We start from the raw sequence: 18,078 nt of genomic DNA on the forward strand, positions 1-18,078 counted from the left end.
TGTACATATGCCCTATACATATTTATATAGAACGCGTATCAACACGGTCGAGATGCCAGTGTGGCATGTACGAAGACCGATGCTGTCCTCGAGCCGAGTTTATTTTTTCTACAACTATTTTCCATTTTCGCATAATTTTTTTACCAAATGACCCGCGAAACAATGTTTCTAGTCATCGAACGACGACGCGCGTGAGAAACGACGAGAGAAACGTGTTACAAGCGAGAAAATACATCGAAGAAAATACAGTTTCGAGTTTACGATACATAGTTGCTTGAACGAACGAGTGAAAGAGCGAGATACGAAAGCGACTCAGTGAGTGTGAGGGGGAGAGGGAGAAGAGAGAAAGAGAGAGAGAGAATGCAACGATTTTGTACGATGAACGTTAAAACGTGTAATTTATTACAAACGGGATATTTCTTCTGAACGTGTATTTGTACGAGGATGTTTACGACAAACGTGTTCGATGTTCCTTTAAATAGCACGCGAGCGAGCATGAGTTTCGAAAAACAAGCCTTTTTTAGACGTTTCTTTCGTACGATTAGTGGGAATGCGTGTTTAGCGAGTGAGTGAGATCGAGAGAAAGATAGTACGAGAGAGAGAGAGAGAGAGAGAGAGAGAGAGAGAGAGAGAGAGAGAGAGAGAATAGAAGAAACGAAAGAGAGAGGACTATGGGACGCCGATCCCGTTTATCATCGTAGACGCTCCGACGCGTTCTAAGACGCCACGATCGTTTACAATTATTATACGACGACGATTATGTTCGATATATTCAAAAACAAATAAACGTGTGATGGCGCGCGCGTGTATGCGCATAAGTATTTAACGGTTCGACGTCTTTGTCTTAGCTATGCGCCAATTATTCTGCTATGAAATTTAACGAAATAGGAAAAGTCTAATATGTAAACGTGTCGACGTATTCATGCCCTTCCCTGTAACCGACTAAAACATTATACTCGTTTATCAAATAATATGCATACAGTATCCCGATACTATCCGCAAGCATTCTGCAAACTATCTTTCGAAAAAGTAAGGAACGCGTCGCCGATGTCGAACCACCGAGATCGTTCGCGTGTTCGATCGAATTCAACTGGCGTGTTATCCTTCATCGATACCAATTACCGATCCAATATTAGTACGAATATAATCGCACTGTATCCAGCGCAATAAGAATACCAAAGCAAAACGCGAATTCGCGCCCCTTCCCGATTTTATCGTATTATTCGTTCGGAGGAATGCTGCGAAACTTCGGTTCAACACAATTGCGATCTTTTTTTCGTACGACTCGCTCATGGCAGTTGCGTTTTCCTTTTTTTTTTTTTTATTATACTTTTCCCACGCTTTATACTGAATTGTTATTTTCTAGAGGATTCGGTGTAATTTAACGGGTAATTTAATCCTTGTTGCGTCTTTGCGTCGACTTTTACCCTTTGAGCAGATGCAAGATCTTCATTTCACATTTATCGTTTCCCGTTATGGTTCATTTTTATTGATATTCAATAAAGACACTTGCAGGCTGCATTGGCCGTTCTATTTCTAACAATCTCGCAATCCACAGTAGGTCAACGTCGTCCCCCTTTTTCAGCATACGAACGCATGGAATAGGATAGGGCACAGGGCGTAGAGGCAATCGATTCGTTTCACAAACGGGTTAAAACAACAATATTATTTTCGATTTCATTCGTATACAAAAATATACATTTAGTAAATGTTTTTAAAAATTTCCCGACATAATGGGGGCGCGTAAGTAAAATCGCGTTAAAGTGTCACGAATATCAGTCTTCTCCTGTATTTTCTTTCCTCGGTACTCCGACGATTAAAATTATCTAACGTTACAAGCGATTAAAATAATTGTCTAAAACGTAAGACTTGTTCGATTCTCCGATATATACATTGAGCAAATTGCAGATTGTTAAACCGTTGGCAGCTTTGAAAAATCAAATCAGTTCGCAACAGCTCTAAACGCATAAGCTTTGTTTCAAAGATCTAAACCCGGATACCAACGGCGGGTCTTGCGGTGTTCGATTCAAATCTTCAACGGCTTCTATAAAAACGACACCGGATACAAATGCACCGAGCGCGACTAGAAAAATGGCGAAAATGATCAAGAGCCGATCTTTGTTCAGATGCAGTTCGGAATCTTTCAAGAGAGTACTATGAAACAGGCAAATGCCTGGAAAGATAAAAATAAAGGCCGCTGACAACACTCCTAGTAAATTAATAACGGGTGAAATATCCGGTACAAATATCGCGATTATCAACGACAGCGTATACCAAATCAACGTAACGAAAACACGAAACTTAACGGTTACATTAACATCCATTCCTAGAAGGTTTAAAACAGCATCGCGGCCGCAGTATAGAACAATCGGATACGTGGTAAAGTTCTTGATTGCTATGAATATTATTGCCAAAGTTAAAATCATACTCTTGTCCGTATATCCCTGGAGTATATCGCTCGGCACGTTTCCAGCACCAAATGTTGCGTATCCGTAGATGCCGACCACCGTGTAAGCAACGTAACAAATAATCATGCTTGCTACAGCGCATACCGTGAACTTTCCAATACGTCGATCTTTCATACAAGCGTACATTGGTATCGCTGTCATGTGACTCTATAAATCAAATCGGAAAACATTAGGAGCAGATTTATCGTTTACATACAGGGTGTTCTCACCCGATTTTGACATTTTAATTTTCTCTCTATTATTACTCGTAGCAAAAAATGTTTTGGAGGAAATTCGAATAGTATCGAGTGGGGCATATATTGGTGTCAAAACATTTTTTGCAACGAGTAATAATAGTGAGAAAATCAAGGTGTCAAAATCGGGTGAGAACACTCTGTATATGTATACCGTACCTGGTACGCAAAGCATATTATTGGAACGATTTGAAGAGCTTTGTACGCGTTGTCCGGCCATATCTTCATAGGATGTGTAACAGGATCAATTTTTGAGACGCTTTTGTAAACGATCAAACATACTACGTATAGAATAGTTATGCAACCGACAGAGCTGGCGTAACTCAAAACATCCAATTTCTTAAAGAAGCATAATGGCAATATGAATATACTGCAGACGACAGCAGTGACAAATGGCCTGGATAAATACCTAAAGCAATTGTGTTTCAATATAAAGATAATGCCATAAAGGAAAACACTCAGACAGATAAGACGATGTTGTGTAATTACCAAGTATGACAATAATTCATTCCATAATATGTCGCTAGAACTCTGTCAAATTGGTCCCCAATAATGATTATGAATGTTAAACAACATCCAAAACTATATATTGCAACGCACGAAGCGCATAAAAAGAGCGACCTGTATCCATAAAATTCTGCGAACATTGTCTGCATAGTAGAGGTGCTTGTAATATCGCCACATTTTGCCAGAATCACGAGTGCGGCTGTAATGAATACAAGTAGTAGAAGCTGTATAATACAAGAAGCAGCTACACCGCCGGCTTTATCGAATGCTTGTGGAAAGTTTAAGAGGCCTGCTCCTAAGGTAGCGTTAACGATTAAAAAAGTTGTGCCTAATATGCCGGTTCCTGAAAATATAACACAATTATGGATACGAAACGACCAACAACGAACACGTTCTCAAAAAATAAAACGCATAATAAAAATTTAAAAAAAAATAAAATAAAACGAGTATAATTAGGAAATTATATACACGACACGATATACCTGATCGAGCACGTCGAGACTCTTGAAGGGATGCCGGATTTGGAGCGGTGCATAGTAACATATCATTATGAATAAGTCGATCTGTTTCTCCGGTTAGACAATTCATCTTTCAACTGTATTACGAACTGAACTGTTCGATCAACGATCTTGTTTTACTTCGGTTAATGTTTTCGTCCGACCTAAAACAAAGGTATTTGTCGATGGAATACCTATATACAATCATGCCGCAAGGTTAAAGGTCATTGGCTGAAAACAATGTTACATGTCTTCGCGAGAAGGTAGGTACGAAGTGCAAAGTGTTACTTTTTAAACAGATACAGTAATACCGTGCTATTGTCTCGTATCGGTTTGATCACAAACAATGTATAGAAGTATAGAAATAGACCAATCTCCTTATGGGGGCTTCATATCACAAACTGAAATACCGACATCACTGCAAATCACTCATTTCCTCGACAGAAGAGCGGCTGTGGCGCCTCTTTACGATGGATTGACGAAACCTCGAACAAAACAGCACCAACGATTGTCTATTTTTTTTTGTCTACGGCGCGACAAGTGTAAGACGAGAACAGAGAGATACAAATGTGTCATCTAATCTTGAATTAGAATGTCTTCCCCTATAACTCGTCTGTGTTCTTGGTTGTAATTCTATCTGCTTTGCAAGTATCGTCGCTAGATGGAGCCACATATTACTTTTAGCAAATTTATTATTTTATTAAATGTATAGCATTCTTTTGGTTTCTGAAGAATATTGGGAAGGATGCTGTAACAATTGTTACAGGCGAGGTCATCGAGCACTCGAGTATCATCCATTATTAAAATATGATACAGGAATGTTATCAAATTTAGAAAAAATCCACTATAAATCTGCATATTTCTATATGCTATATGATAATTTATTATTTTTATTTGTCATTTATGTTACATGTATATTGAAAATTTACAAATCTTTGTACATCTTAAACATTCAACTATAGTCGCGAGGAACATCTCTTTAAAGAACCAAAAATTGCCTATGACTCAGGAATGCCTGTGTATATCCTTATTCCATGCATGTCTTTGATTTCCTGTTTAAGCGCCTATAAGCATATTACATTATATTAGATAATTAAAACATCAACGAATCATAGGTTTCCATAGTTGATAAATGCGTTTTACTTCGTTTATCATCCGATGTTGCTTGATAGTATTCAATCCTTTGAATTCTGGAGCAATAACATTTATTTCGAACATAGCCCCGCACCCTCCTGTAAGAATAAGCTCAAAATAAGGATGGAGAGAAGTCTTTTGTTGTAAAGACCATACATTAAAGAATAACATTGTTTGTATCATTTTCTTTGAATCATAGTTTATGTGTTATCTCTTCACCTGAAACGTCGTTTACTTCTATCAACTTGGCTTTAGGAAATTTGATCCTTAAAATCTCTATCATTTTTTGTTCGGCTTGTTTGCCGGCCAATGCTCCGTTAGGTCCATTCCATACTCTGGACAGCAACTGTAAAACTTTCATTTTATTCATCCTACGCATTCTCAGTGGGTCTGATTCGATTATTCTTTTTAAACGTTGTAGATTTTTGGGACATGGAAGATAGGTGCGAGCCCCGACGAAAGTACGGGCGAGGGTATTTCAAAAGTTGACTTGCACATATTAATGGGGAAATCGGTAGACGAAGATTCCCCGATTGTCGAGCAACTTGCGCGAGAATAAACATGCGCTACGCGGAAACGTGTTTTGTACCTACCGATATATTACGAAAATTTGACATAAACACACGGCCGAACATAGTTATTATCGTAGATCGTGATAAATCAGGCCTCGCTTGTTTCAGTCCTTGAAACTTCTCGCGTGACAAACCACCGAAAAACCATTAAAAAGAAAAGATAATTTCGCAACGAACAACGCGGCGCATGTAGTTATTTATTGTAAGTATTTAGGTATATATCTCGAACCGATCAGCTGATTTCGAACGAGGTTCGCCGTAGCGCCATCTAGGTACAAACAAATAGCCTGCTCGAAAAAGAGTCAATTTTGGAATGCGAACAACAAAATATTGAAAAACTCGTAAATATCGTGTTCATCGACGACAGCAAAATGAAATGCAACAAGCGAACTTACTATACCGCGCGTATATAACCCAGTAAGTACATACATATATGTATATATGTATGTATAACGGCAACGGTACATATGCGAATTGTCATTACATAATTCGATTAGGTGCTGTATGCCAACAACAGGAATAAATTTAACGCGATGGAACATTGTATACAAATATAGCGTAACTCGTAACTCGTGATAATGTAGATTTTGTTTGCTCGGTGACGTCATCACCGTAACTTTTCTTCGGATTTCGTAATATGTATCCAGCGAATCAACAGAATTTTCGAACGAAGCCGGCGACAGGTCATACCGTTTGCTACATCAGGATAATGAATGATTCGTCGGGCATAGATAAACGCGAGTGTAAACGCGTACATTGTTGAGTGGTAATCATGCAAGAACGGGCACGTATGCGCACGCACGATAAACTTGACATAGGATGACGTAGGTGAATACGAGCTTGAGCGTAACCTTGATTCGTACATTGCAGCTTCTCTCCCCCTTCACCCTGCAATCCTGTCGTTTTATCCAGGCTCGAACCGGGAGCCGCGAACCGCGAATCTCGATTCTCGAGCGATTCTCGAGTAAGAACTAAGAACGGACCTCGCGTATGTCGAGTCGAGTCGAGTCAAGTCGAGTCGAGTCGAGAGGCACACGACGGATCCATTCTCTGGATATCCGTTTCTGTTGCGTTGGTCGAAAATCGAAGCACAACGTGGTTCGGACAACGTGTTCCACGACAAAACTGTTCCACGTTATGTTTCGTTATTAGAAAACCGAGATCGAGTCTAGGGGGGACAGCAGGGTAGCGTGAAACAAGGAAGTGGCATAGGTACATATTATCGATTCGCCAGAGCTCACGAGTTAACGGTTTGTTTACACGACGTGGGGGAACTGCGCATGCGCCGCAGAACCAAAACAATAATAAGAGAGTGTAGAAGGTTCGTGACTGGCGGTCGAACGGTCGCTCGCTTCAGGGTGTTGTACGAACGCTTCTAAATCGTCTTCTAAACCGTTTGTGCACGCTCGAGCCAGTCGAGAGAACGTTAAACGGTGCCCGTAGCTTCCTCGAAACGGCTTTGGTCGGTTTACCGAGTGCAGTATTCGCCGGGACGATTTTTTCGTACGATCGTACGGTCGTACGGTCTTCCATTCGGAACGTACACGTTGCCTGTCCGCCGAGTCAGCTTGCGTCAAAACGTGCATCGTTGTGCAACGTGCGTGTAAGAACACGAACCCGAATAGCGCGACACCACCGACAAACGCGTTAGTACAGTAAACAGTAATGGATATAACAGAAAAGTGATATGCGAGAAGGTGCGCGTTTCGAGAATCGCCACGCGACGATACCTCCTCGAACGTGTTGGATCATCGACGAGCGTTGCTCATTCAATTCTCGAAAGCTCGCCGAGAGTAAAACTTGATGATTCGTTCAACGGCTGAGGAAAGGAGAGAACCGATAGAGTGGGAGAAATACAGCGTGCGTATTTACCCAGTGAATCACGCGTTCTATAAGATTACGAGACGTGGCGACTTCTAGTTTGAGCCATCTATGTTTACGCGAACCTTTTTAAATATGTTCGTAAACATTGAGGTGTGCGAACAGTTCGAGCGGCCCAGTATGCCGGTTGATTGGTTCTAGTTGGCTCTCTCGGCTCGCACACAACCGAGAAAAACGAGCGTCTCGTTGCTCTCGGTGGAACAGAGAAGACACAACGAACGTGTTCCGTATGTGAGTAAACAGCAAGAAGGGAAGGAACAAGAGAGAAGGAGGAAGAGAGAGAAAGAGAGAGAGAGAGAGGGGAGAGCAAGAGAGAAAGAAAGAAAGAGAGGGCACCAACACGTTGATCGAGAAGCGCGGCTTTATTGTGTTCGTGGGTTGCTCGTATCGTAGACGCAGAGGTGTAAACACATTCGTGGCATTGTCCTTTTGTTCCTTGTAGGCGGCAAATCTCTAAGGGGGAAAGTCGACATGCCGAGCGCCGAGGAAACTACATATTTGATCGAGGTGATGCCAGATACGACGCAAGAGTTGCTCTCCCGCGACGTGGACATCCTCGTCTCACGGATCAAAGAGAACCTACGGTTGTCCAGCTTGAAAGCTAAATCGAGCATCAGTCACAAAAATCGAGCCTCGCCTTATCAAGTGCCGTCGAGGTCCTGGGCAGACCCGAACGGTTGCGAGGTATGCGGCGCGAGAAGTACCGGGCCGCACGATCATCGTCATCACATAAACCATCATCTAAAAAGGCAGAACACCAGGGAGGACGATCCTTACGAGCTTCTGCAAGAACTGTTGAGGGAAGGTGGCCTGATCAAAGAGGCTGTCAAAAGACTCCAAGCGAACCTCGGCGAGCTCGAAAACTCGGAAGAGGAAGAGGATGAACGTTCGATCGCGTACAGAAGAAAACCGTACTTTTACGATTCCGAAGATGAACAGTTACCCCCAGTGTATGAGCCACTCGAGCTGTGAAACTAAATCGGATCCGATCCGTTCCATCGTCGTCGACGTCGTCGTCGTTATCGTCGTTGTCGTTGTCGTCGTCGTCGTCGTCGTCGTCTCGGTTTCGTTCCATCTCGACCGTTTGTCTGTGTATCTATGCGTCTATGTGCGTGTATGTACGGTGCGAATGTGTGTGCGAGAAATTTAAAAAAGAATCAGGGTCAAAACTTTCGGTGTTCCTTAGCTTGGGTCTTTCCTCGACTCGATTTCTTTCAGTGTGTACGCGCGTGCGAAACTAAAGTGTCGTCGAACGAGAGTATTCGTTGCCCTGGCCGACATAGAGCTCCGCGTACCAAAAGAAAGTATAACGAGATAAACATAATTAGACGAGAACTCGCCTTGCATGGCCGTGTTTGTAAATATGGTATGTGTTGTTATTCGAAGCAGTCTCGGGTTCGACTTCGTGCGACTTCGGCAAAGATCGTCGGCGTATCGACGACTCGCGAAGCTTACGGCTTACGTGGAGGACTCATGGCTGCCTCGCCTCGATTCGAGCCCTCGGACTCGATTTATGTCGCAACAACGTTCATCGTTTCATGATTGCGGGTTCGTCTCTCTTTAAATAGAAGGAGTTCCTGTGTGCCTCTCGCTTTCAACCTAATGGAACAACGTATTCCTCGGGACATCCTTTCGTTGTTTGGCCGGCCATTTTTGCTCTCGATCGTTTACTAGCCTCCCCACCCCACCCTCATTCCCCCCCACCACGAAATTTTTTAAAATTTATTTCAACGAATACAGAAATATTTTCGTGGTTACGCAATCGATTTGAAAGCACATGGTGGTACAAACCACACGTATACTGACACACACACACACACACACACACACACACGGAGGAACTGGAACCTCTAACGTGAAACACTAGTATACATACATAGCTCCAGATTTCTGTACGCGTATAAAACCCGTCTGTTACCTCTTTCGTACAGTTATAGTTTTTTTTTTACAATATCATCGAGTTCGGTGAAAAATGTGCGTCTAAACGAAAAGAATGATCCTATAAGGTATAATTTTGGCTCGAGTTATTCGGGTTATTACGGTCCAGTTACTATTAGAAAAGAAGGATAAGTAAGTTGCGTGAAATCTATCAACGAACAACACATATGTATGTTTTTTCACGTATTGGAGGATCGCGATTCGCAAAGGACAGTGATCTCATTTATTTGTTTTATTATGGCCAACGAATAGAGTTTTTTTTTCGTTCGGACGAAGGTTATATAGCAGTCTGCCTGGCTCGAGTCGAAATTCGATTACGTGTTGGCGCGTGATGCGAGCGTGAATCATCTTTCATGACTTCAAGTATTCAAACAGGCTTTGATCGGAGAAATTACAAAGCGAAAAAGAGAACGCGATTTCCATTCGTTCTGCATATTTAGACACATAGTTATTTATATCGCTGTCGATTGTTAGCGACATTACAAATGCTGTACGCGCTTTGTAAATTTATTGTATATATTGTGTGGATATCCGTGTTCGATTTAGCGATACAATAGTCTGATTCATTTACTACGATATCGAACTCGAAGAGCTGGCGCATTAATCGATTTATATAGTGACACTGCTAGCCGAGAATTGCGTTCGGCGTACGGTGCGGGGAGGACGCGAGACGTGTCGTGTCTAGCAGTTGTATAAATAAATACACGTTATCGAGTTCCGCAAGATAAACTGGCAATTAATGCATCATATGTCTCTCGTGAACATGTCGGGTTAAATCACCGTTTCGTTCCGGTGAATATGTGATTATTTCTGTATGAATGAGGAAAATTTGCATTTTTTCTCTAATGTTGCGTGTCTGCGCCTGCGCAACGATTTGCGTAGGACATTGTGTGTGGAGAGAGAGAGAGAGAGAGAGAGAGAGAGAGAGAGAGATGAGTGAGTGAGTGAGTGAGTCAGAGAACGATTTGTCTTTAAATTTACCGTTATAGTGTAAATTACGAAAGCTATACCTCGTTGTGATAGTTGGATTTCTGGTTCAACGACTCTTAATTACGAATAAAGAAGTTACAAATTTTACGTTCGGACTCTTTATGCTCTCCTAGTTCAAGCTTATATATACATTCTTTACTCGATCCTTTTTGGCTGAATGTTTATTCATGTTCGAAACCGTCGGGAATAAAAATGTCTGATAATATAGCGCCTTTTTCACGTGTATCGTGATTTACAGTGCCGCGAACTCATTGATTTTATCGCATGATATGAGAATTTCGTATCTCGTCGGTTCGATAGAATTAAAGAGAACGATCACAATAGATAATTTCTCGTTGTTTTGAATGACGTGCATGATGTGATTGCTTTGTTACGTCATCGCGTGGAAATATCGCGCGATAACAAGTATATGTATATGTATGTGTAAGCAGAGTATACGTTTATACATACATATAGATATATATGTACTTCAAATTATTTTAGTGATATTATCTTTGCTGTACGGATCATACGGATCGACGCGTGTATATACATACACATCCTGTATTACCAATTACATTCACCCTTGTTCCTGGCAAAATACTGAATTAGCTTCACGGTATAGATCAAACTGCACAGAAATAATATTTGAATGATGCAATGTTTACTCGAGGTGAAAGACACGTGTAGACAGAATGTAAAATATATGTATATTTTGAGTTTAGATAGTCGGATATCGCGGGAGTTTGAACAATCGAATTTAGAGGTTATGTAAGGAAAAGTGTCAAGTCATTCATGTTCTCTACCATACGAACAAGTAACAACGTATAACGTATTCTTTAAAACTATTTTGTCGGTGTAGGTACCACCTCGAAAGACATCTAATATTGATTAAATAGAAACTTATATAGTCGATCAAAAATAAAGATTGACAGTGATGTTAAATTTTGTTGTTGAACGCGGGAGACTTGAAACCACTTGAAACGTCATTGATTAGTTCGAATTGTTCACGTGGTGCGTTAAAGCTATAGCAATATCAGAGGAAGAGATAAGGCACAATAAAGTCGAAACAACATAGACTACATACATATGTAAGCATTCGTGCAACGAAAGGTTTTTAAAAATACAAGAAACATTTCGATGTTGAGAAAACAACTATTTGCGCTATAAAAGTGAATTTCCAAATTTGTTTGCTAAAAAACTTGACTTTATATACGATCTACGTGCTGCAAATAAATCGACAATTGGTAAAAAATGGCGGACGTCACGCATATGTACGTATTAACAATTTATTGACCTTTTACCGATTCTCGCGACAAAACATATAAAAAACGATCTGTCGTACACTGTGTTTTGACAGATGCGCGATTCATTTAATTGAAGTACTTGCTTACCTTGCTGGTTTTCTCTATTTTTATGTTCACTACTGTTGACATTTTTTATTCTTTTGTTTATCGATGATCTCAATAGTAACATAACATTGTTATATACCATTACATACGATTTCAACAAATGTTTACAATGACGGTAAACTTTATACAGAGTAAAGTAAATCGAATAAAGTTTTAATCGTTTGAAAATTTGTCTACTTTCTCTGTAAAGTTATAATTTTTTGTCTCGAAAAGTCTTTTGTTCGATGATCGCTGCTTAATGATTTTGGAAATTGTATGTTTCAGGAATAACGTTGAATCCTACTTTCAAAGAGGGGACCACACGCTAAAAGTGCCTATGTCCTTGTTTCAAAATAACCGTAAACGATTGATAGAACGCATTAATTCTATCACAAAAACTCCAACCACAGGTAGTTTTATCGTCCTTCAAGGTGGGAACGAAATTCCATTCAACGATACGGATATAAATTGGCCGTTTAGACAGGCAAGTCATTTTTTCATTCTAGCGACGTATCAAAGGAGAAATGTTTCAATGGATTGGTTTTAATAGGAGTCATTCTTTCAATGGTGTTTCGGCGTGGAAGAGCCAGGATGTTTTGGCGCAATTAGTTTAACAGGAACTTCAATTTTATTTGTCCCCCGTTTGCCAGCAGAATATGCGATTTGGGAAGGAAGGCTGTGTAGTTTGGAGGAATTTACAAAGCGATACGCCGTAGATGAAACTTATTATACCGACGAAATAGCTGACATACTGAAGAAAAAGGAAGCAACTCTTCTTCTTACTTTGGTAAGCTCTCTTTTAAAAAATTTCTTTTATATATTTCAAGTTTTTAAGGCGTGTTATTTTAATCGACTGTTACTTTATTAATCTTGAAGAATGGTCAGAACAGCGACAGTGGCTTGCGAACTCCAGAATTAGTCTTCGACGGGATTAAGCAGTAAGCAAGAATAAAAATATTGTATTTGCGTGTTTAATTCGTAATATTTTATGAGTAACTATTTCCTTGTATTATCCCTCAGGTTCAAAGTGGACAAAACTATTTTATACCAAGAAATATGCGAGTGGTATGTATTACAAATGGTTCAATTACTTGCGCTACTGTTAACTGGAATATACTATAAACAATGAAATAAGCAAAAGCGAAACCGGTGCTTTTCTTAATCTCTTAGTCTTAATCAATATGAAATTTTCCGTTCAGGCAGCGTCGATCGACTCGGAGAGGTGGCTTTCGTTTAGATACAAACTTGTGGTTGCTCGCTGCGTGAACGAAAAGTCGATAGATACACGTGTTAAACGATATCGATATAATACCTTGTAAGAAACATATTGGTCACCGATAGGATTATCGGCCGATCGACAATTTTTTTTATCGATATCGAACGCTGTAATTGCTTTGTATCGCGTCAAACTTCCTTCTTTATGTTTGTCATGAGGCTTTTATATAAGAATTTTTAATAACATCCCAATAAGGTTGGAACTCGATTCTTAAATTGAAAGTATTTACAACGGCAGTTTCATCATCGTGCGTATACCACGTTTCGTAATTCAAATAATAAGGTTGTGTAAAACGTTCCGATAACGATCGTCGAAAAAGGTAGAATACATAAAACAATGATGGAGAATAGATATATTGGTAGACCTAGAACCTTATTCGATGCTTGTGTGCTCTATGCAGATGATCGTAGCTGGTCATGTATGGGCAAAATTGTTAATGCGTATGCACGTGCAGACGACGTTAGTTTCGAAATTGAGCAAACGATGGTACGAACGCGCTGCTGGCCAACAGATTCTGACGCAGACTAGTATTTTCGTTCAAGAAGGACCGGAGATCCAAGAAGTGCCTTTGATCGTTAGGAAAATCAGCGACGTGGAAGCGTTATGTAAGAGTAAAGATAAAAAATCTAACCATCCCGATGATAGCAGCCGCAAGGTTTTCGATACAACTAAGAAGAACGATCAGCTCAGGTTTCACGAGAAAAACAGTGCGTCGGATTTTCGAAGTAATATCAAAGTAAAGAATAAATCGTTGAATCGAAGAATAGATATCGAAACGGACGAAGGAACCGCGATACTGTTCTGTCCTGATCTCGAATGTTTGGGAGACGCGGACATACAACAAGCTTTGCAGGAATTGCAATCGTTCAAGACAGCCGATGGCGTCTATTCTCTGTTGGAGAACAAAGTAACGCACGAAATTAATTGCAGGATAGCATTGGAAGGGCTAAAGAAAGTGATCGAATTGGAGACTAATTGGTCCAAGCAGAAGAGAAACAAGCAATTCGAGGTGGACAATACCGCGAGGGATATCATGATGAAACAATTGATCAAATTAATCGTGAACAGTCAGGACAGCGAAATGATACTTCAAGGGTTGATCGCGTTGAAGAAGGACAAAGTCAGTCCACCGAAAAACGAGTACAGAGATTTGCTGTGCGACGAAGCATTGGTCCGCGCTACGGACGGAGAGTTCACGCCCGTACAGTTAGTAAACGTGATCAAGATTTTGTCGACGTACAAGGATACGAAATACCGTAAATCCATAGACGCTTTATGGGTCGGTATTTCCCTGAAGGAGCAAGAGATCAACTCGTACACGTTGGTGGCGTTGTTCAAGATGCTGAAATATTTCAATCAAAGCAAGAACATGGTGAAACTGATTCTGGAAAGGAAACTTTCCGATCACTGGTTGAAATTGACCGGCACGCAAGTAGCCGAGATATTGGACTGTTTTTACGGCAACGCTTCTGCGACTAGATGCTTGTTGAATGCCAGTAAATGGGCAAGTATAAGCATGAACACGTCCAGAGAGAAAGATCTGATCAACTTTCTACACAGTTTAATCGCGAAGGAGTATATAGATGATAGAATAGAGACCACCTTGCAGAAATATTTAAAGTCGAAAGCATTGCAAGTCGAAGATTCAAATTTAATAGCGACGATCATGAGCTATTGTAAAACATTGCGGGTTCGAAACGAAAGTATTTTGTCGGAATGCGGGGAATATTTTATAAAGCACGGCACGAGTATACCAACGTCTTCGCTGCCGTCCATTTTAACGACATTCGGAATACTGTATGTTCAACCACCGAATCCCGTGCAATTTTGGGAGACATTCGACGCGGTGTTATCGGTGAAGTTTCACGATTTGAAGCTGGACGATGCGTTGGATATTCTTCTCTCTTGCGTTTATCTCGAAAGATGTCCTGTGAAATTTCTGGATAAAATCTTTATCTCTCAGCTGCTCCATAAGCTACACTTGAGAAGCCATTCGATCTTTTTCGACCGTATAAAAAGCAAATTACAGTTACTGGACACTAGCATGTCTCTGGAGTGCATGGATTATCGGCATTTGCACGTCCCTGCGGGAAGAACAGAGAAACCATTGTTTTTGGACGCCCGAATCAGGAGAACGGTCAATACGATCTATCAGCCATTGGCGTCTCTGGTAGGCGGTGAGCAAAGATTAAGTAAAAACGTGATCTTGAATCGACTGCCAACCATAAGCTTCTACATACTCGATATTCTGATACATCCGTTTGTGGAGTCGTCTCCTGTTCTCCACTTGAGCGGACAACAGAAAAACACGAACACCGCCGTTTTGATTTATTTGCCCGAATACTATTGCAGAAACACGCGTCGTCTGATAGGATCTCAAATCATGAGAAAACGGCACATCAGAAAGTTAGGATTCCGAGTAATGACATTGGATTACGTAATACTGCAGGAAGTTTGGAGCGAATCCGATAAACTATCCTCCTACCTGTTAAAAAGCTTAGACTCCGTGGAGGAGTCTTTGTAATGTGTACATGTACCCGTTCATATTGTTCACGATATGTATGTAGTATATTGTATACGTATAGCGCAGCAATTGTCACGACAGTTTACCAACGAACAGATGTTTTTGTCCATTGTACGTAATAAAATCTTGCAAATGATAGCGATATAATTTCTTGTTGAATAATAGCGTTTTGTTTTTCTTTTGTTTATAGCAGAGTGATAAAGTCCCCAGAGGAAATAGAGGTGTTGAAGTACGTGATTAAGATAAGCTCAGACGCTCATAAGACTGTTATGCGCATGGTGAAGCCAGGAGTAGCGGAATTTCAAGCGGAAGCAACTTTTATGCAGCAGGTGTACTCCGAAGGTGGTTGCAGACACGTATCTTACACCTGCATTTGTGGATCCGGGCATAACTCGTCGATATTGCACTACGGGCACGCCGGTGCACCCAATAATAAAGTCATCAAGGATGGGGACATGTGGTTTGTTTACACAGAATAGAAAAAAATTTAACTATTTCGCCACCTTTCTTCCACATTATGGTACACACCTATTCGTTTCTGAAAAATCTGTCAAAGCCGTTGATTCAATGGAACGGGATGAAATCAAATCGAATACGGATCGAAGAAGCATTTGCTTCCGTAAGAATAAAATTTGTACCACCATTTGGAATAGAGGCAGTACTATACATATATACAACAGTCGAATGGATTTAACGTTTTATTCGGATCGTTGTTTGGTAGTTTGTTCGACATGGGCGGAAATTATTGCGGATATGCAGCGGACATCACGTGCAGTTTCCCAGCGAATGGGAAGTTTACCGCCGACCAAAAAATGGTGTACAACGCGGTGCTCGCTGCTCGCGATGCGGTAATGAATGCTGCGAAACCCAAGGTCGCTTGGACAGACATGCACCTGCTAGCCAATAAAGTTGTGCTGGCTTCGCTGGTCGAGGGGGGTTTGTTGAAAGGCGACGTCGACGACATGATAAAGGCAGGACTGAACGAGATCTTTTTTCCTCATGGTCTCGGTCATCTGATGGGATTGGATGTTCACGACGTTGGTGGATATCTTCCAGGGTACCCGGAACGTTCCACCGCTCCCGGCTTGAGAAAGCTGAGAACCAGTCGTGTTCTGGAGTCTGGTATGGTGTTAACCATAGAACCAGGCTGCTACTTTATCGACTGCGTAAGTCTGAGAAGATTTGTTAGAGATATTCGACTTTTGATACTACTACAAAATCTTTAACGAGAAGAGTATTGTTTCTGCACGGATTTTGCAACTGATTTTCTGTTGATTTCGTGTCAACGTTTATTTAATTTTCTTTAGCTACGACGGTAGACGTCTAACCCTAACCATTTCAGAAAGATTCATTGTTGCGTCTCTAGTTGTTAGATGCTGCCCTGAACAATCCGGATCAAGCGAAATTCATCGTGGCCGAAGAGTTGAAGAGATTCCGGGATTGGGGCGGTGTTCGAATCGAGGATGACGTTCTTGTAACGGAAACAGGAGTAGTAAATTTGACTGACGTGCCACGCACGTAAGTTCGCCGAATTATTCTAAGAAAATATCGAAACATTTCTCGGAATACTAATTAAATTTAACGTCATGCTTTATCGTCGTCAATTTGCTTTGAACACGAGTTTAAATAGATTAACATCTACTTAAAAAAGTAATACATAATTCATTCGCAGAGTCGAGGAGGTAGAAAGCTGGATGGCTGGTGGAAAAAAATAGCTCGAATTCGAAACACGCGACAAGTTCGAGGCAATATCCAAATACTCGATAACAGGAGGAGGCTCGGGTACGTTTTAATGTATGCCATTGCCAGTATTTGATCAACCGCTTGGAGGAAATGACCACTATTTACATATTCTGTCTTCTGTGATGCAAGCACAGTTACAGTGAACGACGTAAATTGTCATGAATTATTTTTACATGCAGTTCATTTATAACGCATAAAATGCAATACCGAATACGGTAGTTCTGTACAAGCACGAACGAAAGTTCTTCCAGAGATTGTATACGATCTAGGGACGAAAGTAAAAAGAACATATTTTTGTTTACACCGATGCGTTGCGTCAATATTTCTATACTTTCAACGAGAGTCCTTGCGTTTTGTTTCGCCAATCAAAACGTCCTTTTCCGTCGTTGATCGCAATTCACCGGAACGTGTCGAGTGTATCGGCTTTTGGGTCTTAAACGTAACACCGTGAAATCTTTGAAAATTTGTCTGGTACGCTCGAATCATAGAATCTGCGATCTGTTCGCAACGAATTTCATTTCGCGCGAGCATTTCCGATTTTTCAAGGTGAGACGAGAGGCAGGCGGCTCTGTTGCGCGTAACCTTGGAATACGGTATCTTTGGTTTATTGAAAGGGAAGTTGAACGCTGTTATTATCGGGTATGGTGTTACAGTCGCGGTCGCGGTCGCGGTGAGAATGTGTTCGAACGTGTGTGAACGTGTGGCGGTTCTCCTTGCGAACATTCCGCGGACTCCAACAACGTCAACCGAGCCTCTGGTTATTGCGAACGCACAACAGTATCCTCCGGTTTCGTTTCTACTCGACGATCGTTTGACGGTGATTCGTGGGACACGTTCCGCCGCGAGTAACGCGCGCGATGCGTGCGACGCGTGAAACGGCCAACATTGAAAACGGGTCACGTTCGAAAACATGGAGAGGAAATCGTTTCTTTTTGTTCGAGACGA

General features: G+C 41.1%; 4 protein-coding genes across 8 annotated transcripts; 2 read left to right on the plus strand and 2 right to left on the minus strand.

Annotated features, from left to right (window-relative positions):
- Positions 1-1,645: 1,645 nt before the first annotated feature.
- Positions 1,646-4,220, minus strand: LOC143355088 (sodium-coupled neutral amino acid transporter 7). 4 transcript variants are annotated; one of them, XM_076789594.1, is made up of 5 exons: positions 4,116-4,220; positions 3,691-3,869; positions 3,191-3,551; positions 2,861-3,110; positions 1,646-2,615 (listed from the first exon to the last, which is right to left on the minus strand). In XM_076789594.1, exons 2-5 carry the CDS (start codon positions 3,794-3,796, stop codon positions 1,959-1,961), a joined length of 1,374 nt encoding a protein of 457 aa, XP_076645709.1. In that variant the 5' UTR covers positions 3,797-3,869; positions 4,116-4,220; the 3' UTR covers positions 1,646-1,958. The 4 variants fall into 4 exon arrangements, with proteins under 4 accessions (XP_076645709.1, XP_076645708.1, XP_076645707.1 ...); XM_076789593.1 differs by having other exon boundaries at positions 4,017-4,136; XM_076789592.1 differs by having other exon boundaries at positions 3,994-4,131.
- A 352-nt stretch (positions 4,221-4,572) lies between these two features.
- LOC143355110 (bolA-like protein 3) lies at positions 4,573-5,683 on the minus strand. Its single transcript, XM_076789629.1, has 4 exons — positions 5,433-5,683; positions 5,059-5,185; positions 4,849-4,937; positions 4,573-4,769 (listed from the first exon to the last, which is right to left on the minus strand). Exons 1-4 carry the CDS (start codon positions 5,472-5,474, stop codon positions 4,704-4,706), a joined length of 324 nt encoding a protein of 107 aa, XP_076645744.1. The 5' UTR covers positions 5,475-5,683; the 3' UTR covers positions 4,573-4,703.
- Positions 5,684-6,594: 911 nt separating this feature from the next.
- On the plus strand, positions 6,595-10,307 carry LOC143355108 (uncharacterized). Its single transcript, XM_076789626.1, has one exon. The coding sequence runs from the start codon at positions 7,764-7,766 to the stop codon at positions 8,262-8,264; it is 501 nt and encodes a 166-aa protein (XP_076645741.1). The 5' UTR covers positions 6,595-7,763; the 3' UTR covers positions 8,265-10,307.
- A 749-nt stretch (positions 10,308-11,056) lies between these two features.
- Positions 11,057-17,440, plus strand: LOC143355107 (xaa-Pro dipeptidase-like). 2 transcript variants are annotated; one of them, XM_076789624.1, is made up of 9 exons: positions 11,057-11,473; positions 11,876-12,074; positions 12,141-12,377; positions 12,467-12,528; positions 12,611-12,655; positions 15,581-15,850; positions 16,112-16,556; positions 16,757-16,908; positions 17,063-17,440. In XM_076789624.1, the coding sequence occupies exons 1-9, from the start codon at positions 11,454-11,456 to the stop codon at positions 17,103-17,105; spliced, it is 1,473 nt and encodes a 490-aa protein (XP_076645739.1). In that variant the 5' UTR covers positions 11,057-11,453; the 3' UTR covers positions 17,106-17,440. The 2 variants fall into 2 exon arrangements, with proteins under 2 accessions (XP_076645739.1, XP_076645738.1); XM_076789623.1 differs by lacking the exons at positions 11,057-11,473; positions 11,876-12,074; positions 12,141-12,377; ... (2 more) ...; positions 16,757-16,908; positions 17,063-17,440 and adding an exon at positions 13,267-15,567 and having other exon boundaries at positions 12,468-12,528.
- The last annotated feature ends 638 nt before the right edge of the window (positions 17,441-18,078 follow it).

This window comes from Halictus rubicundus, chromosome 6 (genome assembly GCF_050948215.1).
Source record: "Halictus rubicundus isolate RS-2024b chromosome 6, iyHalRubi1_principal, whole genome shotgun sequence".
Taxonomy (NCBI): domain Eukaryota; kingdom Metazoa; phylum Arthropoda; class Insecta; order Hymenoptera; family Halictidae; genus Halictus; species Halictus rubicundus.

What these genes read in the sequence shown, in the direction of transcription:
- LOC143355088 (XM_076789594.1), bottom strand. Translation starts at nt 3,796, where the DNA reads ATGAATTGTCTAACCGGAGAAACAGATCGACTTATTCATAATGATATG. An exon ending in ATGAATTATTGTCATACTTG is followed by an intron (nt 3,111 to 3,190) that starts GTAATTACACAA and finishes CAATTGCTTTAG; the next exon opens with GTATTTATCCAGGCCATTTG. An exon ending in TAATATGCTTTGCGTACCAG is followed by an intron (nt 2,616 to 2,860) that starts GTACGGTATACA and finishes TTTGATTTATAG; the next exon opens with AGTCACATGACAGCGATACC.
- LOC143355108 (XM_076789626.1), top strand. Translation starts at nt 7,764, where the DNA reads ATGCCGAGCGCCGAGGAAACTACATATTTGATCGAGGTGATGCCAGAT.
- LOC143355110 (XM_076789629.1), bottom strand. Translation starts at nt 5,474, where the DNA reads ATGTTCGGCCGTGTGTTTATGTCAAATTTTCGTAATATATCG. An exon ending in CAAATTTTCGTAATATATCG is followed by an intron (nt 5,186 to 5,432) that starts GTAGGTACAAAA and finishes AAAGTTTTACAG; the next exon opens with TTGCTGTCCAGAGTATGGAA. An exon ending in AACATCGGATGATAAACGAA is followed by an intron (nt 4,770 to 4,848) that starts GTAAAACGCATT and finishes ATATGCTTATAG; the next exon opens with GCGCTTAAACAGGAAATCAA.